Source organism: Microchirus variegatus (assembly GCF_963457635.1).
Source record: "Microchirus variegatus genome assembly, chromosome: 8".
NCBI lineage: Eukaryota > Metazoa > Chordata > Actinopteri > Pleuronectiformes > Soleidae > Microchirus > Microchirus variegatus.
In genome coordinates this window covers 27,412,391-27,436,482 of record NC_139809.1, presented here as the reverse complement: position 1 = coordinate 27,436,482, position 24,092 = coordinate 27,412,391, and the positions used below count along the sequence as shown (strand labels likewise).

General features: G+C 39.4%; 1 protein-coding gene across 1 annotated transcript; it reads right to left on the bottom strand.

Annotated features, from left to right (window-relative positions):
• Positions 1–935: 935 nt before the first annotated feature.
• cpt1ab (carnitine palmitoyltransferase 1Ab (liver)) lies at positions 936–20,652 on the bottom strand. Its single transcript, XM_083893309.1, has 19 exons — positions 20,571–20,652; positions 16,566–16,730; positions 16,015–16,157; positions 13,785–13,956; positions 13,241–13,342; positions 12,507–12,644; positions 12,335–12,412; positions 11,639–11,746; positions 9,824–9,908; positions 8,076–8,271; positions 7,241–7,429; positions 7,051–7,156; positions 5,971–6,087; positions 5,529–5,693; positions 4,489–4,620; positions 4,232–4,384; positions 2,968–3,081; positions 2,649–2,741; positions 936–2,555 (listed from the first exon to the last, which is right to left on the bottom strand). Exons 2-19 carry the CDS (start codon positions 16,704–16,706, stop codon positions 2,472–2,474), a joined length of 2,316 nt encoding a protein of 771 aa, XP_083749435.1. The 5' UTR covers positions 16,707–16,730; positions 20,571–20,652; the 3' UTR covers positions 936–2,471.
• Positions 20,653–24,092: the final 3,440 nt, after the last annotated feature.

Sequence of the window (24,092 nt, the reverse complement as noted above, 5' to 3'; positions counted from 1 at the left end):
CTCCAAAGCTACAAAAACTGTACAATTATTACTTAAAGGGACACTGTGTAGTATTTATGGGTTTATATGACCCAAAATCCACTTTTTTTATACATATTATGTGCTCTTGCATTGTCTAGTCGCTGTATAATAGTTTTTGTTTCATTTTCGTAGTGTTTCAAAAAGTCATGTAACATAACATGGTCGCAGGCTGTGGTTGCATTGCCACGACGCCATGTACCGGAGCCTGTAAAGACAAACGCGAGAGAATAAATCAAGCTTCGCTTTACTTGTAGCGGAAGTCCCGCCTCCACTCTCTCCGCTTCGTCTGCTACGGCCGCGATAGCTCGCCCTCTCCCTCGCCTCATGAACCTCATCTGCTGACACGGAGAAAGACGACGAGGACGACATTTGAGGATACGGCTCAGGATACCGTAGCGCTCAGGGAAGGGAGGGGGTGAGCAGAGGAGCAGTTCTTTGTTGTAAATTTCAGCCTCTCCTCTAGATGGCACTATAAACTACTTACTTCCCCTTTAAATAAACATACATAGTTATATGTAGTATGTCAAATTTCTGCCAATAAAGCCTCCTAAATGTTACAGGAACTTTAAATGGCACAGGTCATGCTGAACAGCTGCTTAAAGTTCAATATAAATTATTACGCACCATGTGAGTCAAAATGTATACTCAGCTATAGATAGTCATGGACCTAAGAATGTAAATAAAAATTACTTAAAAAAAATAAAAAAAATATTATAATGTATTCATTATTTAAGAGGCATGCCATTTAACCCAACCATTAACAAACAGAAATATTAAATAAAAGAGTAAACAAAAATGATATTTTCAATCACGTTACCATATCATCAATTACATTTGTGATCATCATAATATTTAGCATCGGTGGTGAAGACAGTGATTTTCAAAGTAAAAGATGGCACCGCTTTTTTTGACAGTTGCTTTATTGTTAAAACATGTTTTGGTGTGTCAGCTGCTTGTTATTTTTACACATCTTTAAAATGAATGCAAACATATACAGCGTCATCTTCAAAAAACCATGCAGCACAAACCTGACGTTTACCAAGATAAACGGTCACACGACTAAGTCAGTGATAACAAAAGCATCGTGTCAGAAAAAGAAAAAAACATAAACGTTGTCGGTTTCACTTCTTCACTTTGCAAAGCTTTAACTTAGTGCTTATTATTTGCCACATTCAGCTGGTAAATGTTTCAGTTTGTGTGAATAAAATAAATAATATTATGAACATTCACAACATAATAATAACGTGTTCTTAATTTCCTACTGAACTAGAGAGACAACAACCCACCGAGCGATTCTGCACCTCATCTTGACCAGAGAACAGCTCGAACATCTCTACTAACCCCTACTGCAGCTGACATGTTGACAGCAGAACTCGCCATGATCTGACAAAAAGGCTTCCAAGGCAGTTAAGAATTGGTTAGAACTAAATGACTAGTCAAAAAGCACACAACGACGATAAATTACAGTTATCCCTCCGTTTTTAAAACAAGACACTGGGGGAAAAAGCTCAGTGTCGTCACATTCACCCCCAGATATACACCGTGCTGCCAATACCTCAACATTAACAGCAAACTTATTGTTACACTATTTGCATCGTACTGCATCTCAACGTCTCCTACTGTTGCTCATTTACACGCCAGTGAAAGCAATAATCTTCTTATGCACCAGTCAGTACCACAGAATACTAGGCCAAATTAGTTTAAAACCTGAGAATAAAACATCAAACACATGCACACATTTACCACCCTTTTGTCGCTAAAGCAGCTACAGAGAACAAACACGCTGGCTGTGCACTTGAGTCAAGAAGCTGATGAAGATCAAAACGCACATTTACCGTTCTTAGACTCAGTATTTTGTGAAAGTAGTGGACACCACACAACATGAACCTGATGCTGATTTTGCCAGTTACATCAAGTGCTTTAACCGAGGAGGCTGTGTTAAAAAAAAGAACATTAAAAAAAAAAGAAAAAAAAAAAGGATTTACAGGAATTTAGGTTATGAAACATAAAGTCAAATATTGCACCATCTCTCAAGTTAAGATTTTATTCAAATATGGGACGATGCGACTGAACAATCCTTTAGCTGAAACGTCTGTTGCTGTGGGATTAAAATCTATTGTCCTTTTTGCCCTTTTTACATTAATCACTTCATATTCATTATACATTAGGCATCTGTGTGTAAATTCTTGTAGATTAAAACTTGAATCCGTCAACTACATCACAATCTCACCCTCCCTATGAATACAGTACACATAAAAGCATCATAAACATTGACAGCAATATTTCCAAATACCTCTCAATCATCCTAACTTGTGTAACATCATCTAGCTGTAAAATAATCCAAAAATCCAACATTTGTTCTGTACATACTGTATCTGAGGGAGAATCAGTGTTTTTTTCTTTGCTAAAAACAGCAGCACCCAAGGTTTTTCCAGTCATGTAGAGGAAAATCAAACGGCTTTGTTGTTGAGCTGGAAGAGGCCGAGTATATCCAGCATGGACTGTTTGATGTTGGTGCCAAAACGGTGTGAGTCCTAAAAAAGACGAGAAGAAAAACATTTTTCCAAAATGTTACCAAAAATAAAGCATAAAGGAGCGAGAATCATTTAAATGTGTGGTGGACTTACAGTTTCTGGGCTTGAGTGTTTGCTGGAGATATGGAAGTTGATGAGGTTCTCACCAACAATGATGTAGGAGACACCGTAACCATCATTAGCCACCTTTTCGACAGAAGAACAAGGAGAAAAAAACAAATTAAATCCACAGTAAAGAAAAACAGGTGGGTGGACATGGGATGTGAGGAGGTGTTTTCCTTTAGTAATCATTAGAGTTGGACTCATTCATCAAGGACGGGGTTTGCATGACTTCATATATTTAGAGCCAGAAAAAGTGCATTCCTGTCCTCACTCTGACTTTAAAACTTGTCAAAGGTGATGTTGAACTCACCGGACCAAATCCACCCCCAGAGGACACATACTCCGGGTGTCTGACCAGGTCAAAGAGCTCAGTCTGCTGCAGAGGAGTCTGACTGGTGGACAGTCTCCATGGCTCAGACAAGACCTGAACAGAAAGGTAACAGACAGTTAGCCTCTTCTTCCCTGACCCTCTTTTTGGAGTCCCTGCTCGGGAAAATGACATGCCCAAACTAAATGGAGTAAATATCTGCAGTTACAAACTCTATGTGAATTATCTTGGTATCAAAATAAAGCTAACATTTGTGAGATTCCACCAGAGGTGTAAGTTTCACTGTAGATGCCACTGTGTCAGAGTAAATGAACATGGAACACAGCATAAATGAAGGATTTTTGTCTCTCGCCCAAAAATAATATTGCATTTTAAAGCAAATATTACCTTTAAAATATGCAGTAGGAGCTTAAAAACACATGGCGGTCATGTAACAACACGTGGACATGAGCTGTGCAAAGTCTGATGCTGCTGAAGTGAAGCAGAGTGAAATTACAGAGGTTTTAGTAAAGATATGTCTAGGCGTTCTCTCTTCTTTCTCAGTTTGGCACCATCTGTGCCATTTGAGATTTCTTAGGTACCGAATTATCTGACCTTTCTGTGGGTATGCAGCATGTCTGTGTTTGTTAAAGTTAGATATGGTTTTATGACGCTTTTGTCGCGGCGTCTGACACTGTGAAGAAGAGGTTAAAAAATACTTGAAAATACTTTTTGGTAAATTATTGAGGTTAGAGGAAGCAAGTGGACATGTATTTACAACTGTAGTGAGCTGTAACATTATAACAATAATATGCCATTTTGTGTCCCATTTAAGTAGAAGGTTCCACTAAGGCGGAGAAATTTACTTTAGGGGATTCTATCTGAAACATTTAACTTAACGATGTTAACTTAACGATGTTAACTTAACAACTAAGCTCGACTTTTAGCGTAGGTTCACTGAAACACATCTGTAAATCATCCTGCACCAGATACATTTTTAACCACCTACTTCTACCTCGGGAATTACTCCCAAAAAGTTTTTTTTTACTTAAATAACAAATTGATATTTTCCTACAGCTCCTTAAGTCTTGACCTGAGGTCATGTGCTGACGCAAGTAGACACAAATTGCACTTCGGTGGAATGCACCTTCACCTGGACTCTTAGGAGATCCTCCTGCTGCAACTGAGTTTGTGAATGTCTTCAATGACTTCAAACATTGTGCGATTGCAGCCTCAAATGAAACCCTCACCGAGCAACAGTTCATACCTCTTTGAGGAAAGGGGAGTCTTCTCCCAAGTATTTAGAAACCACATAGAGACAGAACAAGTGGCGATCGATGCCTTTTCCCGTCATAGCCAGACGGTACATGTTTTGGTGCTTCTCTGCCGCCAGCTTCAGCAACTTAAGACACTCTTCTCTCTAAAGGAAAACAAGAGAAAGAGGCAACAGGGAAACGCATTAATGAATTTGACGGCATGACTTAATTTAAGAGATTAACAACTGTTACTGCCGTTAAGCCTTACCGTCTCGTCTCTGATCATGGCGCGAACAAAGGCACAGGTTTCCATCGTACAGGAGCGCACAGTTTCTGTTCGGCCCTCACGGAACAAACGCGTCATGGAGGCTTCATATGTCAGGCAGAACTTCTTTTTGTCCTGTTGAGTTAAGTTTGAGTCCAGATGGAAAAGAGATGCCACAGTAAGTTGTTTTACAAATTGTAAGCTTGTCACTTCATTTTTTTTTTGGTGATAATCACAAAAAAGGCTTTTACATTTACACAAACAGGGGATTCATTTAGAGAAAAAATCAGTTCAGCAGTAGCTAAACTATCGTTTCCAAGGCAGCTACCTAAATTAATCATCTATACATGTTCACCTGCTGCCCTTGTTTTTTTTTAAGTGTTATCAAATTAACTGCAAAACTAATAAACAATAAAGTATCTTGAATCTTGAAAAATAAGAAATTAGAGCATCAAACGACAGCTGAACAATGTTATGCTGAAATCAGCCACTATTAAGAGTTTGACTCTCAGCAGTGGCAGTGGTGAGGTGTTCAGTAAAGTTATGACTGCCCTCTGCTGGGGATTATGGGAGAACTGCACCTGGACTGTGCCAGTTTCTGCTCTGCATACAGCTTTTTTACTACATAACTAAAGTGATTTTTCTGAAATCATCAAAAATTACATACAGAATAATATATTCACAACATTACCTATTCATTTCATTGTTTGTGAATAAGGTATTATGGTATATTATATATTATATATTATTTATATATATATATATATGTAACCCTTGCAGAGGAAGCGCAAACAAGGTAGGTAAACAATTTTTCAATAGTTGCTTTATTTTGTGCTCATAAAAAGATAAGCTAAGGTATGTGTACCATGTAATAGTTTGGTAATGACTATACTGAAGGCTACTAATGACCTGTGAATCAATACTGATAATTGTATTTTCATTGTTACTGCCAAGGTACAACTTGACAATAACAATGAAAATAAGATGGTATTAATACAATTCTACTTCTCTTTTAACTAAACCAGTGAGATCAATGTACAAACCCTGAAATGAGCCAGTTGTAGGGCAATCTGGATGAAGGCATCTGGACTGGTGCGACATTTCTTTATCAAACCCTTTCCAAAGTCAGAGAAGGGGATAATGTGACTGTCCACGTCATCTGCTAGAGCTCTGGCTACTGTCAGAGAACTCTGGATGGTTTCCTGGCACTGGAAGAAAAGACACAGTGGTTTGTCAGATGAAGTGGATGTACTATCACTGACAACATGTTGTCATCAATAAAGCAATTGTTATTAGGTTTTTTTATCAACAGCTATTCACATAGACACAAGTTAATTTGCTAATGCACCTGTAAATCCTCCACATGTATTTATGTGCACACACTCTGGAGCACATTGTTCAAGCTACCAGCAGAGGGAGACCAAGGACTGTGAATGTCTAACTCTGAGCTACACTGTTGCAGTGAAAATTCCTGTTCAGTCTTACTTCAGCAGGGATGTCCCATTGCAGTCTCAGAGGACCAGGCAGGTTGGGGTGGGGCTTGCCACGGCAGTGACCGTCCTCGTTATAGCCCAGCTTGATAGGGTCCATGTAGAGGACATGCTGCAAAACAGTCAAGTATTAATATGGGAAACTCAATGTCATCAAGGCCTTTATAGACTGTGCAATGCAATGATTCAGTGTCTCCTCCGGTCTAGTTCAGGGTTTCTCACTCCTGGTCCTCGGGAGTCACTGTCCTGCATGTTTTAGGTGTTTCCTGCTCCAACACACCTGATTCAAATAAATGGGTTGTTATCAGGCTTCAGCAGAGCTTACTGACGAGCTGACCATGTGAATCAGGTGTGTTTGAGCAGGGAGACACCTGAAACATGAAGGACAGTGGCTCCCATGTTTTGTTTTTTTTTGCAGTATTTGTTTTTTATATCCTTTTATTGGATATTGCATTGTTTTTGCACCCTTAGTATATTGTTTTAATAAATGTTTTATAGATAAGGATCATTATATCTTATCCTTCCTAAGGGACAAGAAACTGATTTATTTGTTTTTTTATATACTAAAGTGTTGCAAGTGTGAGTGGTGACAGTCAATTGTTAATAGTTTCAACCATTACTAGGTCATCTTTTACAAGCTGAAGTAAATAAACACTGTCAAACTGTCAACATTCGAGTGAATACACATCTAATCTGCCAAGGAGGTTGTGTTTTTGGACGCTTTTGTCCGTTTGTGAGCAGCATTAATCAAAAAGAAAGGAACTGATGTTGATGAGGTTACAGCCCAAGAAATGAAAAGGATTTTGGTGGTGATCTGAATTCAGATTCAGGATATTTTAAAACAATTGTTGACTTTGCAAAATAAAGGAGTGAACTGACACTGTGGATAACTGAGCTGCCTTGGGGAAGGTTTGAGCCCTCGGAGTGCTTTCTCTAGTTGACCAACATTGTAATTGGAGAGCAAATATAAACATTTATCAAAAGGCTGCTCCCACCATTCGCTCTTGTGATGTTTGTTTCTTGTCCTGGCTGCCTGACTCATTCTCTTATTAAAGCTGCTAACAGAGGCACCTACCTCCCACAGATGACCAATGATCGGAGCATCAGCCCAGGAATGCTCTGCGTTCAACCCCATGGTGCCGTTTTTGAACACTATCAGGTTGAAGGATTTGTCAAACCACCTGGAAGGAAACACAATCATTAACATCTTCAATTTGATTCACTATAAATGTGTGTGCAGCAACATAAAAGTTTATCTATCACACCTGTCATAGCACTTTCCATGGAGCAGGGATTTGGTGTAGCTGTCCAGAGACTTGACCGGATTGTCCGCCTCGTAGCGCTGCTCAGTGTCATCAAGGGTTACAAAGAAGGCTGCCTTCTCAATGGCATCCAGAGCCTGCTTGTTTTTACCACGGCTGAAGAAGGCTTCACGGGCCTTCGCCCATGGAGTCCTGCAAAACATAAATAAATAAAAAATCAACACCGCATGTTTTGAAAACATGTGAAACACTAGGGTTAGACCTGCATGAGTGGTAGTATTTGTGCCTAGCTACTTTCAGTTCCTACAGTACTTACAAAAATAATATTAATAGCTGCCTCAAAATTGCTATTTTTTTGTAAATAAAGCTGTAGTGTGCAGTGTGTCATGTGTAAATATAATTAAATATCCATTATATTTGAGCCAAATTGGAGCACACAATTCTAATTAAGTCTCTCAGCTCCAGACATAAACACAAAACAGTTGGACTATGGCTGAAGACACCAAAAAAACTCCCAGAAGCAGATTCTACTGCCAAAAATAAACATGGACGCTCAGCAGCTTGACTGGATAACACTTGTTGAATGGTAGGGATGTTGCAAAAGGACCGTATGTCATGTAAAGAAGTTTCCAAAGTTTTGTTAATTCCTCACTTTAAGTTCTTTTCAATTTCCATATTAATCTATTTGTGTTGAGCAGGGTGACATAACGTTGAAATACAATGATTATAAAATGTACATAAATCTATATCCATGTAATTGCTGTCATGTTACATAAAGTGTTACAATACATGATGTCAATTTTGTGGCCTCATTCACACAGGCTGCAGCGCCACCCACCTTTCCCCTGCAGTAAGTGCAGCTAGACTCTCCTCCCCTGGCAGGGGCTCCGATTTGTCCGCCAAGATCCTCTCCATCTGCTGCTCAATCTCCCGTGGCAACAGCAGTCGCCCATCGTAAAACATCCACACCTTGAAGAAGCGGCCCTTGTGGTACACGGCTATGTGTTTGCTGTCATTCATGTGCTGAAGGTTGTCTGTGAGGGAGTGACCGACAATTAGGAGGGAGGGAAAAAATGCAGAAAAGGATGAGTAGAGTGTTGTCAGAGAGTAGATTTTGGTGTGTATCTGTGTTGTGAGCAGCTTTTAATTTGAGATTGTATGTATTTTGCGTCATGCTTTTTGTCTCGTGGTGAAATGTTGCAATATCCAAAATGTCAGCTATGTGAGCAAAATATTTATGGATTGTTATTTTATTATGAACATTATGAAGGTATATTCATTTGCAAAAAAAACATAACAAGCCAAAAAAAAAATGTTAACAACACAACAGTTAATTCAGGGAGCAACTATCTAGTTAAATAAAACTAGAGTAGCTTGAAATGGGAAGTGAGGGAGTGAGATGGAGGGGGGGGGAGAAAATAAATTTGAGGAAAGAGCAGTGATTTGGAATACAATGAATTCAGGCAACATTTGTTTGAACATCACTGTTTGCAACTAAGAGAAACCAATAAAAAAAAATGTATATCTTCTTTTTTTAATGATAATGTTCAAACAAGTGTTGCTGGTGATACAAGCACAATGGAGGAGAGGATAAAGGAACCATCCAACTACCACTACTACACCGACTGTGCGTCCTCTTACAGAGTAAAAACCAGCCAAAAATGTCAGTACGAAAAAAAAATAACTGCCATACTTTTTCACTGGAGCTCCACAAGTACTATCAACTCCTCTCCATCAACAAATACCTGGAAATACAAACTACAGGATCCTGACATGGTTTCCATGTGTCCAACATTTTTATCAGATACATAAATATAAATGACTAGATTCTTTAATAGTTCTACATTTCAATAATCTTATTTTATTGATCAACAACAATACTTTTAATCTAAATTTACTTTTGAAAATGTTGATGATTTGAGTTTTCACTTTCTATTAGTGTGCAATCTTGTTAAATAACACTAGTCTTATAAAGACATTTACCAGCAGGTTAAAGCATTTCCTCTCCTATCATAATGATTTATAAATGTATGGTTCCGTTGAGTGTTACCGAGCCTGAGCATGTTGATAACCAGCTTCTTAGTACAGATTAGTCAGGACATCCTGAATTAGGTTCAGTCGGACCAGATAAGAAAAGATATCCTTGGTGTGCTGACCTCGCTTCGTATTACATGCTCCAGGTGTCTCAGTAAAGCACAAATTGTGTAATACATTTAATTATTCTTAGACTGGAGAACAACAATGCTCTTATTCACAGGAGCAACTTTTATTATTCAATATTTGTTTTTAGATAACACCTCACGGAGAGTACATGGAACTAATCAAACACACACGGAACCTGCGATGAATTAAGAAAAGATCACAGATTTTACTTGAACAGGTCTTACCTGTATCACCTGCTCAGACTCAAACACTATAATTAAATCTCATGCAAATTAGTTCTTAATATGTGCACAGAGCACACATGCATTAAGAGTTCATCGAGATTATATCATTACATTACAAAACAGTGGAACAGTAGGTCCCGAGGAGAAGTACAACAGGAGTAGCAGCGTGGAGGAGGCAGCATTGCTAAACAAACTCTACCTGTGTCTACACCTGGAACTCGACTGGTGTTGAACATACGCTCGTATTGGGCTGAGCACATGGGAATAGTGTGTAGGAGCATGAGCTGAAAAGCAAAAGGGGAGAGTCAAACACAAAGATGACAAAACTAATTCACTAAAATCCCAAAGACAGCAGCAGGAGACGCACACATAAAGGAAGAGGAGCGTAAATGAAGTGAGGGAGTAATGAGGACTGGTCTGAGAAGCAGGGGTGACTGCAGATGGCTGCCAGAAGAGAAATGAGCGAGGTTAAGAAACCAGCGGTCAACCAGCTCAGTCAGCAGCAAAACCCTGATATGACAGTCGGATCTAAAGTAAAACTGAGGCACTCTCAGGAGTCTTAAATCATTCAAATATCTTCAATCTGAATATTTACATCTATCAATGATTATGAGAGGCACAGTGTCAGGGTTGTGCTGTTGATAATGAGTAGGAAGCCAGTGTTTTCCAGTGGATGTTGCCATGGCAGTGGCTAGGGTCACAAGGTAGGGTGTCGGAAGGGCCCGCCGGAAATTTACCCTCCTCTTACCTGTCTCCAAACCAGGAACACGGCTGGTGTTAAACATTCGCTCCCACTGAGCCGAACACAAAGGAACCTTGTTCGCCAGCAAGTATATCTATCGCAGTGTCCGACACAGCGATAGGGACAAAACAGTAACAGAGACAACTGAATGTGAGTGTGCAACAAAGCAAGCTCATGCATTGGTGTTTGTACATACGCTGTCAATCAGAGTGTATGTTCAGGCAACATGTTGTAAAGAGTACGAGTCAGTATTTTGCAAAGGCAAAAGGAATTTGCATGTAAGCATCAAGCAGACTAATAAAGGAAATGTCAGACTGGAAGTGCAGGAAACTAGTTCACACTACATGACTTTCACAGTGGGCAGATCTCTGTGTCTTCCATATTGTAAGACATGTCGTTCTATGATCTAGAGTCTTTGCAGTTGCTGAGAGTTCACTCTAAATATGTGACCGGCAACGGTTGGTCACGCACTGTGAGATCCAAGATTTTTCTTATATTTCTAATCCTGAAAACACGCACTGCTAAAAAAAAAACATACTTAGAACAGGGCAAAACCAGGATGAGTTTAGCTCAGTTTCAAGTCTACAGGTTGACCAAGTAATCATAGCACTGCTGTCCATGACCTCTGCAAAGGTTTTTAACATTGTATTTCCCTTTTTTTCCCTGTCCCTCAACTTGTGAACCGCTGTTGTATTCTTGTTCCCGTTTCAACCACAGTCCCCCCGCCCTGATCTCTGTTTAGTTAGAGGGCCTTGAGAAGGCAGTGTATTTCCTATTTGGCGACTGCTGATCATGAACCCATTACGGATGATAAGGTGCAAATTGTAAAACTTGTTGATGAACATTTATTAGGCTGGAGGTCGTGTAGTGTGAACCTACAAGCACGGCTGAACTTTCAGATGTGTACAACATCAACATTCTACATCATCACGGCTGAGATTGTAGATAACAGAGACTTTACACAAGGACAATTTGTAAAAGATAGCTGTGATTGTAAACATGAAAGACAAACACACCGAGAACAATTATTAACCAATAAACTATGACTGAGTAAAACATTTACCGAAGACTGATATGTGATGGACGTGTACACTATATATATATATATATATATATATATATATATATATATATATATATATATATATATATATATATATATATATATATATATATATAGATATAGATATATAGATATCAAAGCTTGGACATTTTTAATTCATTAACCAGGGGTCAATAACATTGTTTAAGAGGTGTACATTTTGTACTCACTGGTTTGATCTGGGCTCTGTCCAGTTTTCTCCGGTACAGCATGATGGCATGGATGGCATTACCTGCCCTAGCAGCCTGGACAGATGTGGGGAACACGTACAAAAAGTCCTGGGGAAATGGAGAACAATGTTAAAATGTGAACCTGCAATTCCAAGTTGTACGCAGCAATGTTTCCTGGGTAATTAAGACATTATGATGGTGCTGGTATAAAATATTTGCTTTGACTGACCCACTGTCAAAGCAAATTCATTCCAAACAGAGGGAGCTGCTGATTTATCTCATACTCATTAACATGCCGAGTTCACCCAGTTCATGAACACAAATCTGACAGAGTTAGAGCACTTAACTGACTCCTATGCAAAGAGGATCTGTAAATATGGTTTTGTCAACCAAAATAATAAAAAATCAAAACTGTATATCCGGCCACATCAAGGATTCAGTTTATCTTTATTTAAGATCACATAAAGACAAAAAGCTACAGCTGTTAATAATCTATACTATCATCAAACCAAAAATGCAAATCACCAGCAGTGTGGTAGGTCAGTTTACAGAAATGTGTGTATGGAGGTGGCGGATCAGTGTGCAGTCCAAGTGACAGAGAGAACAGTATACACAGAAGCTTATGTGTACCCATCAAACAAAAGGCTAAGTAAGCTCTTGTCCACAAACAGATAGTTCAGTAGAGTTGTGTCTTACCATGGCATAATAGTTGCTGTTAACCATGATGGGTCCACGGCCTCTGAGGTAAACATACTCTTCCCACCAGTCACTAACCTGTGCAACACAAAGAGATGATGGAGACAGTATAAGACCAAATCAGGACAGGAATCACCAAGTCCAAAACCATGGAAGTCTTTGTTTTACTTACATAGTTGGAGCTCCACCACGACTTGAGTTTGAGGTACCACTGTAGCCTTGGACCCAGGTTCTTCTCAAAGTCTTTAGTCAAGCCTGTCATTCGTTCAAACTGCTCATCATCCATCAGCGCGCGCACTGACTCCAGGTACTGTAAACACAGAGAAATTAAAGTCTCTTTAAAGTCATTTAAGTAGGGCCCTATGATTTCTGCTGAATTGGCCAATAAAAACGGAATCTATTGTTAAACGCGGAATATCGCGGAAATTGACATAATGTGACTGAAATGCTGTCATCGTGAGGAGAAGGAACGCATGTCTGGGGAAATGTTCCGGGGACCGCTCATTTGTGACACCACCCATGATGGTTATTGGGTTTTCTATTTATTTATGTCGTTTTTTCTGCAGTCTGCAGAAGTTCAATCTCCATCGATATATTTGAGGATAATGTTAGGTTAAGCGGAGTTTTATTGCTAGAATCCACTCGACTGCCCAAACAAAGATCTTGGCTGTTGAGTAAAACGACAACAAAAAAAGAGAGAGACATTTCCAAATGTTTCAGAAGTAGTATAATGGTTTTTTTGTTTATCTTTTATCTCAAGTGGTAGTTTGAGAATGGGAAGACTACAATTGTTCTTTGTTATATACATGTATTTTCTAGTCTGATAGCTGGGACCACAATGAACAATCAGAGATGTGAACAAACAAAGGAGATACAACAAGGAAATGACTTCAAGGTGGGAATTACCCTTCTGCACGTGCCCTTGACGGAGGGAACAGGTAACCGTGGTAGAGAGTTCTGGAAACTGTAGAGCATTGGTTTCCTGCCAGAGAACACCTTCACTAATACCTGGACAAGAGAAACAGATAAAGAGTGCAAAATGAATTTCATGACTGTTTCCACTTACACTTGAGAAGCAAAATGTGTATCCAGTGGGTTGAACAAATAAGACACAAATAGCTAATGTACTTTAATGAACTCTTCACTGAAGAATATTTTTTTTTACTATTTCTTAAAACCTACAACAAGAAGTCAACAATACATTTCATATCAAAGAAATTCAAATAATAAGTGTATGTATCACATCTAAAAATGTAGTACATTAATGTATGGTATAAAATATTAACTGTGAATATTTATCATTCAAAATATTACCTAATAACAACCGCCAAGACCTTCAGCATAAGTTCTGAAGTCACATTCTTCCATATGCAGAGGCAAACACTGCATTATTTAGTGTATTATTTGCTCTAAAGTTACTTAAACAGAGAAAAAGTATTAACTGGCTCACCATCCACAGACGAGTGGACCAGGACAAAGAGCCGTGGCGTGAATGCATCCAGCCATGCCACGATAACAGGCACTTAAGGGTAGTTCTCATAATCATGATTATGGTGATCCACAGACCTGTGCCCAAAAGAACTCCCCCAACCATCCTTTGGCTGTCTGTGGACATATACCGGCTGTGAACGGACAAGAGACAAAGACTCAGAGAACAACATAACAACAACAGTGGCATATCAACCTTGATCACAGTGCAAAGAAAAAAACTGGTTGAAATGACTTAGAAAGGGTCATCTGTTCAGACTCAGAATATGAATGCAGTAAATCACTTCTCTCTCAGAAAGGATACAAAACAATTGGATATGTTTGGAGGTTTGTGCTGTTATAAAAGTTAATTTCTAAGATTGAGCAATTAAGTGATTCAAATGTGCACCAAAATAACAATAGGATAATAGGTACTCGAATATGCTCAATGGAACACACATTATGCACTTGTAATTATTATTAAGTGACAGGTAAGTATTTTTGAAGTGGGGTTGGATGTACCTCCTCAGTTGCAAGTACGTCCACATTTCAGAAAACCTGAACTATCTCTTTAAAAACTTCCAAACATAATTAACTTTACCGCCCCCTCATAAACAATTTCCTGGACCTGAGGGCAATTCTCCAGAATGATTGAGGAGAGGCTTTTATTGACTTGACAAGGTAAATATTGTCAGAACTTGTAAAGGTTTGTTTGGTGAGCTGAAAAAAGGTAAACATCTGAGGCTTGTACATTAAACCCCACATAGAGTGGTCCTGTTGCACATATGTTAATTATGGAGGTCTCACTTGTTTTTATGGTCAAAAACCTCCTAGTTGATGTAAACGAGCCGATATAAATTTGTCTTTTCTCTTTCTCTCGTCAGCCGCGATATTTCTGACATAAATCTCACACCCAGAAGACAGAGTGTGTTGAAGACAGCGTAGAGCCTTCCCAACTGTGATTGGCCAGTACCCGGAAGTGACATATTCAGCACACCAGCTCTCAGAAGCACAGCTCCCCCCTCTGGAACGGTGGATGCACTGCTACTCATTATCAAAACATTGTTTTAACAATGTTTAAAAATAGCTTCTTCACGACTCCCTGCCGCAGTCCCTTTTATGACTTTGACCCGGAGTCAGACCCAGAGTCAGAAGACACTGTCGCTTGTAAAACACCTCCACAACGGACGTTATTCTTCTTCTGCGGTTCAATGTACGCAACCGGATGTGTCGGAGCAGGAGGATCTGCTGTTCAGGAGAACCGTTGTTTACGTAACCGGACCGGGTTTTTTCAGAGATCTCGCTGAGCCCAAGATTACAATAAAACACAGCGTTCTCAGCAATGGCTGAACTGTTTGTTTAGAACCTTCAGGGCTTCTTAAACAAGGTAATGACGCAGATACACACTAAAAAACAGTGTTAATTGGAACTTCCGCTTTAAAAAAAAAAACTATGTGCAGTAAAAAAAAAACGCTATTGCTTTGCATTTCTCAAGATTTGTTATTCAAATGAAGAGTAACTGACAGAGCGATTTTAGCGGAGGTTGGCTGAAACAAAACACTGGAGATAACAAGGCATCCAACAAATAGTGGACTTCAGTGTTGTGTCGTGTGCCTTCACTGGTCACTGTTCAAGTCACACACACAATGTTGTTACCCAGCAAACTGATTACACCTGGGCCACAGGGTTCACTGGTGAGTCCTGTCCACTGCCACGCAGCCAAAGAAAGACTGAATGACTGCTCAAAACACTGGTTAAATTCAGTGGGAATCTGTTTAATCAGCATTCACTCAGAGATGAACATGCTAGTTTCTTCTACGTGTGCTTTATGTTTGATGCAAATCACAACGCTAAGATGCAGATTCCTCCTCCGGCCGATAGCATAGCCAGCTAATATGACTGTATATTGTCAGCATAGAGTTGTTGGTGTTACATCAGCATAAGTAGTAGTCAAGTCAGCTTTGGCAGGTTTTTTGGAGAATGAATGGAAAGGAGGGAAGTCGTACTTTTTGCTGACCATTAGACCGCATGCTTAGAAGCTGCAGTGTACTGAGTTGTTTTGTTTTCGTCAGCAAATAAAACTATTCATTGACACTTTTACAGCCAACGGGCAAGGTATAGCTTTCCCCCACTCAGCCTCTGAGTGATTAAGTTTAAGTCGCCTATAGCTCATATTTGTTCAGAGTCATACTCAAAGATACCAGTGGCCTTACCCGATAGGTATATGTTGGCCCAGCTTGGCTACCAACCCCAGAGAGGGATCCAGCTGTTTGTATTTATTGTAGGACATGTAGGACCCAACCACTATCATGAAGCCAGCAGGGCTGCCTGGGTACACCCCAGTCATTACCCCATTCTGTGGAGCAGAAAACCAAATGAAAGGTTACAAAAGTCATCAAGGTCATAGAGAGTTAAAATGATATAAATCACTGATTTCAAAGCATTTGATATCACAGTGTTTCCCTGTTTAAACATGGGAGTTAACATTGATTGCTGACAGATGAGCTTCATGTGAAATTGCTCGCAGTCCTTATGATTTGAATGACTATGTGTGACCGCGTGGGAACAGACAACTAGGCTAAAGGTAATGGGACACAAAGCACTGACAGCAAGGTAACAGTCACTGTTAGTGTGAGAGCGGTTGACCTTGTGTGATTGTGACATGTGAAGTTATTTTCAGCAACCGACTCAGTCAAAGATTGACAAAAAACACTGAACTCGAGCCCTCTGTACTTTGTTCTAATGTATGTGAAACACTTCGCACCTTGAAGCGAATGAACCTTTTCTTCCAGGAGTGGAGGCCAGAGAGGTAGACCTGGCGTAGAGCTTCGTGGCAGAGATGTAGGTCGATGCCATCTGGGCCAACGGTGAACTGGAAGGCCACGGCCTGGTGAGCTTCTGCCATGGTGGCGACTACAGTACAGGGTCACTGAAGGAAAGAGACGAATGAAGATGTCAGTGAATTTTCAACGGTGATTCCATCAAAGACTACAAAACCTGCTGGCAGGAACTGTGGATTTGTTTGTGTATTTTGGGGCAGTCGGTATGGAGTTTGAATGCTGGGTATTCATGCTAAATCTAAGGCAAATAAAATTTACTAACACAGTTGCCATGGCAACCCAAATACAGCTCAAGTTCTATGTGATGGCTGTGCCCCATGCCATTCATTTTCAACACTTGAAACACTGATGTCTGGATGATTATGAAACTATGAAATTAATAATGAAAATGTCGAACAGTCACTATCCTTCAAAGCACTGTCTGTTACCTGATTCCCTGATTGTCCCTGTGTGGAACAGGATTAGCAGTAATGTTGAACTAACATGAGTTAAATGGGTAAATACATTGGCAAATGCATTCAAGGAACTACAGAGGTCAAATTAGTTAACAGGTTACTATGATCTTTCTTTAGCAGAGTGCCCTTCAGTTACTCAGTACACACGGCTCATTCAAGTGTGGAATTTACTACCATGGTTGCCGCACTAACCCACATACAGATCAAAGGCAGGTGAGGGCAGTGTATGTCTCCATTTTCAATGGGGAAAAACTATGTGGTATCCATTATGAGCGGTTTCGATATCTGCAAGTTGAAGTAGTTACAGAGCACCAAAGACTGGATGTTTACTCAGCATTTACATACGGTTTCTCCTCATCTTGTCATCTTAATGAAATCAACTTGCTTTGTGTAAAGGTCACTCTTATCAGTGACTCAACATTCTAACTAAAGATGTCAAAGGTCGCAATCACAATAATGATTTCTTAAACATGAAGAACATCCTCATTTCCAGGTTTGGATAAACACCAATATTTTTTCAACAATCAACATTTGATTGATTAATCAAGAAAATAACAGACATATTAATCGATTATTAAACAATTGTTAGTTGCAGCCCAGTCATGATTTAAAACCCCAAGTCCTCTCTGACCTTCAAAAAGTGGCCCAGCCTCCAGTCCTAAATATGACTTTGTCTCAAACATCTATCAGCTGTTCATGTTGCTAAAATACATGCAAGACAATACTGAAAATGAATGATACCATATATAATATACATACCAGCATATAACCGAAGTACTAAGAAAGAGTAACTTAAACAACACAGAAGAAACATTTTTCCAGTTGGTAATGTTCAAAAACACTGCATGGGTGCTTTTGGGGGGGGGGGGGGTGGTAACAATCCTTCATTAAAGAAATGCTTGGTGGCCATGGTTTTATCTTTAGTTACTATAACAAGAGGTTCATGAAAGCAGACACCAGAGGAGATGCACTGGGAGGTGTTTAAAGTTGACAAAAAGCCATCTCTGAACTTGTTAGGCTGGTGTAGCAACTCATCCAATAATAGTGATGTTTTCTTCTTCTGTTGAGGTTTATTGACACTTGACAACCAGCTTCTAGGTGTTTTACCACCACCATAGCAATGCTCGTTTTACTCCTTTAATCAATTACCAGGAAGCAAGAAACATAAAACATCAAGCCACTAAACATAACCTAAATACAGCATTGTTTAATTTGTAAGTTTTCACAATTGACAAAGCATAAGAACGAAAGTATTTCTCAGTGTGGCCGAGTTGAATTTAGAGTGTCCAATTAAATGAGAGGGAGAAACCGAAAGAAAAATAAGAAGTGGGAAATCCAGTCTTTCCATGTCATGAATCTTTTGATTTCAAGACAATTACCAAGTCGAGAGGAGTCAACATCGAACCATCTTTCTAGTTCATAGAGACAAAATGAAAAAGATTATTCCAACATATAAAAAGCGTGACTGAGCTTCAGTCAAGTAAAACTATCAGACCTGACTGAGGCCCTATTCACATGTAAACAGCACGAAACAAACAATAATTTCCTTTGTCTTTTTGAAAAACATGGTATTGTTTCAGGAAACGTCTTCCTCCATACTTTATAATGTATATACAATCCTAACAGAATGGACCAAGCCAGAGCGACTAAGGAAAGAAAATAACAATTTTTTAAAGCTAATACACCCAAAAAATCTCCAGATGATGACAGCAGCAACAATATAGCAACAGCAAATGCCAGATCAAGAGAGAGAAATGGGGACTATGACGTCATCATTTTCCCAAATTAGCTTTTGGTTGTATTGTATACATACATTTTTTATACGCCTGTATCTTCAGTTAAAAACGTTGCAATGTTATAAATTCTCCTGCAAAGCAGGTGTTCCTTTATATTTTATTCATTATTTATTTATATATTATATATATATATATATATTTAAATGTATTTTCCCTATGTTTTATATGACTCAATTAAAGCACTCTGAAAGCATGACACGTCGTTTCTGCTTTTTACACTCGTAGGATGGAGCAGCATCCACAAACCGGGTGTTTGAGCAGCCAGTCCCTTCCCCCAGCTGCTTTGCAGCATCACATGATCTGAGCCTGTGCAGAAGAAACTGGGGGAAAGGTCGCAGCGCAGCGCCGCCGCTTGGATACCGGTAAAACTGGAAGCATAACAAGCATAATAATGCTTATATGACAGTGACGAAGATCGCACTGGGCTTCAAATACCAACACAAGAAACGGCGTTTATTTTATTTGGGCGTAGAAACAGCATATGTTGTTTTAGTACATTTCAAAGCGTGTGTAAGACTCTGTCTGTCTGACGTTAACTAACCACAGCCCCCCTCCCTCCCTCCCTCCCTTTCCGTCACCCGTTCCCCTCCTATGATAGTACGTATGTGCCCTACGACCGAAAACGCCACATCATCTACCTCAAATATTCACTCCCTGTTGTAATGAACAAACATCACAGCACTTGAGACTTTGCTACAAAGAAACGCAGCCGGAAAATGTAGGTTACATTTTTCTCTGGTGGGTTGTATCAGGTGTCCTGCCCACGTGGTCTGTGTGAAATGAGGTCAGTAGTGTGCAACTACCAGTGTCAATACAACTATATTGAATAATTCATCAGAGTTTTTTTTCCCCCATGTCAACAACAAAACAAACAAAAATCAACATATTAACGACCGCTTTTTTACGAAAGCTCTTGCAAAAAAGTGAGACACCAGGACGAACCAGTTTTTACTGACCTTCAGTGGCAGGTGCCATATGCATTGCACATAACGTCTTAGTTTGCTATATTAATAATAATAACACACTGTCCAGTAGAGACACATGATATGGTTCCAAAGTCCAAAGAGGAATAAAAACTATTGTATGTGTTCTGCAGTGGTGGTTGCCAGTGAATGACCTCTACTTGTGAGGTAATGGTTGTTGTTACATGTTGGCAATTTATAAATAATCTATGTCTGTCTATGCAACAGTGTGTTTCTCATTATAAGAACATGTTTAAAAGCGTTTAAGTCGCCATTGTATCACAATAAATATAAATATGCAACCAGGTCATGAGAGGAAATACGTTCCATGCGGATATTCAGACAGAAACTGAGAGATCTTCAAGGAATCTTGGAAGCAAATGGCTGTATTTTAGTCTCTCGATTTCCTCAAGCTCACCATACCCGGTTATGTCAGTGTAATGGAATAAAAAAAAAAAACACTCGTCTGAGAGTAAACACCGCTCTGCTCTGCGCACTGCGCCGAGAAGGAAATGCAGCGCACTGACCGACAACGACAGCTTTTTACTGGATTCTACAACTTGCCGACGTTGTTTCCCCCTCCAGAATCCCTGCAGCCATATTTGGACGGCTACTTCTCAATAACGCACACAGGGAAACATAGACACCAAGTCCAGTCCGGGGTCACGCAGGGTAAATGGAGAATTAAAAATAATAATTTTAAAAAAGCAACTCACCAGCCCTTTGCTAACAGTCACGTTTTGACGCGGACGTGGCACGGTTCGGCTCGGCTCGGCTCAGTTCCTGGCGAAGACCGCTCTACACTATATATGAATGGAAGCGGGCAGGCTTGTTGTATACACCGCCACAATGCCTGCCCCCTTTTTACTGCGTCACCTTTCTTTCCTCTCAGTGCAACAGTCTAAGTAACAGAAGAAACAGCGCCCCCATGTGGTCTCTTAAGTTTTCTTCGATTAAACAATAATTGGTTATAGTTATACCGGAAGTGTAATAAGTTACTATATTTTTTTTTTACTTAAAAAAAATAACCAATATTACATGGTTAATATATTACAGTATCCGTTATGTTACTATATTCCTTATATAAATAGATACAATCTAAAGCAGGGGTCTCAAACTGGCGGTCTGGGGGCCACATGCGGCCCTCCAATCGATTACATGCGGCCCCCCACTTAATATCATATTTATAATGAAAACATGTCCCACGACCTCAGCGTCTTTTAAACATAGTGTGTAGCTGAGGCACAGCTGCCAGCGAGGTGTTAGAATATAATATATGTTTTCTAGCAATGGTTTTTATTACAGTAATAATAAGACATTTGGTCAATATTATCCCATTATTAAATGTATCATATACAACATTCAATTACATATATAAATACACTTGTTAGGGTCCAGGTCACGAATGGCAGTGGCTGAAACGGCTCCTGGTACGAATTCTAATTACAGTTGTCCACTGTAACCTGTCTACACTAGTGGAAAAGCGACTGATGTAATTTAAAATAAATGTCCGTTTTTGATAGTAATACATTAATGTTGCATCATAAATAGTATTATTAAGTATAAGTGTGATATCATGATGCAATCTTGTGAACAGTTGTTTTTTTCCCCCCCCCCACTTTTTGTTCTCTAGGCCGGCCCCCTCTAGACCACAATAGATGTGCATTGGCCCCCAGGTCATTTGAGTTTGAGGCCCCTGAACTAAAGGTTATTTTGAAACATTTATTTACATTTAACGTTATTGAACACAATTAGCACTCAAACTGCTTACATGGCAACCTCTGCTTCCATATTCTTTATGATGTGACCTGCCATAGATACATGCCATCATATAACTTGGAATAGGAATACATTTTGTGTGATCTGTTAAGTTTTGATGATTATAGAATTACAGAAAGGAGAAAAGCTGACAAATGAGGGAGTCATTTGGATCATTTGTACATGCAATGACAAATTTAGCATATAGAGTACTGTGCAAAATTGTTGGGCTACAATTAAGTTTGTTGTATTAACAATGTTTAAATGACCATACAGTGTATTTATCTGGCACACATCCCAAAAATATGGGATGCCATTTTAAAATAAAATAAAAAATAAGGAAAAAAAACAAACACAAAACTAGAGTGTAAACCTAATTAATGTTACCGGTAAAAACCTGTCGTTATCCTATGATTTCAAGTCCAAATATATGAGCAGCGAGTTACAACTAACATTAATGATTTATTTGCCAAAGGGTGCAATGGAACAGGAAAATAATCACAACCGCAAATGTGTTGTTCTTGGTGTTTTACGTCACTTTTTATCCATAATGTTGCATAACTGCCTCATTTAACCTCAACTCTGTCATAACAAATGCCACAGTTGTTTTTCCCCTTGAGTCAGACTATTATTGCTGCACAGCAGATATTTTGTATTTAATAAAAGGGAAACCATAATAACGGAGTGTTGTAGCAGTGTCAGCTTCAGCACCCGGTTCCTTATATTTATCCATCAACAGATTTTTTTTCCCCACAGCATAATCGTGATGATGTTGACCTGTTGTTGTAGGAAAAGTACATGTGTAGAATAAACTGTGTTAGGTGTTGCTCTTGCTGTCTCACAGGTATGACATGTGAAGGGAATAAAGCCAGTGTTAATATTAATCTATGGCCTAAATGTTTTAAACATAACATTCATATAAAAGCACAATAAGCACTTCAATTAAAAAGTGCATCCTATTGGTCAAGAGCCCTTTTCAAGACAGCTATTTAGTGGTGAGGAGCACAGGTGTTTCCAATCACATTAACGACGGCTCTGTTCAGTTCACAGTGACCACCATGCACCCTGAAACTCAGCTACCATTCATTTACATCAGAGGTACTCTCTTTTATACCAAGTACCACCTGAGAAAACAGTAAGCTCTCAAAGTAACACCATTATCAATAACGTGAAAATACAGTGGTGTAAATATGTCGAGTAAAGTCAGCGACAGGAGGCAGATTTATTCCCAATAAGATCATTTTCTCTCTCATCATCCTCACATATACTTCACACACTGTTATAGTGTCATTAGATTAAGATGGAGCGAGAGATAAGGTGATTCTAATTATGAATCAATGTATTTATCAGCTCCACTCTGATCACATTCTGTGGTATATACTGTATAGTAGAACAGTATTTCTCATTTTCCTCCAAGTACAATCACAGATTTGGAGAATTAATTTGACTTTCCAAAAAACTGACTTTTCAAAATGGCTGATGTGCAAAGGCCCATTCTGTCTGCGAGTTGTTTTCACTGTACAGTAGTACAGCACCTGGGGAAATTAAACTGCCATGTCTTGACTGTGTTGCTTGTATGTCTATAATGTGTCCAACAGAGGGCGCAAGATGTCAACTCATGCCAACCACCATTTGAATTGTTTGCAACAATTTACTTGAAATATGAAGACACGTATAACAACCATGACACTATCGAGCTCCAACAATAACCAAATCAATAAATCGCCGATGCTTCCCGCCAACATTATGTTGAAGATAGTATGACCACAATTTCAGTTTAAATGTGTTATATATCAATATACAATATTAATATGAGTAGAAAAACAAATAGGGGAGGAAATATATGTAATGGTGAAGTTGAAGAGGTGGTTTTGGCGAAAACAAACACTATAAATCATAACGACGTCTTACCTTTTCTGTCAGGTTTGTGTCTGCTGAAGAACCCGGAAACTGATGAGTGGAGGTGCGCGCGCGCTTCCTGTCGCTGCTGGTGCGCGCGCGCGCTCTCATCACGCACGGGTGTGTGTTGTTAGCGCTGTGTGTTAGCTCCAGCTCTGTCACACACACACACACACACACACACACACACACACACACACACACCAATAAATCGCCGATGCTTAGCGCCAACGTTATGTTGAAGATAGTATGACCACAATTTCAGTTTAAATATGTTATATATTAATATATAATATTAATATGAGTTTAAAAAAAAAATATATATATATAGGGGAGGAAAAATATGTAATGGTGAAGTTGAAGAGGTGGTTTTTGTGAAAACAAACACTATGACGACGTCTTACCTTTTCTGTCAGGTTTGTGTCTGCTGAAGAACCCGGAAACTGATGAGTGGAGGCGCGCGCGCGCTTCCTGTCGCTGCTGGTGCGCGCGCGCGCTCTCATTACGCACGGGTGTGTGTTAGCGCTGTGTGTTCTGTCACACACACACACACACAGCTGCTCACAGGCGGCATGTGGAAC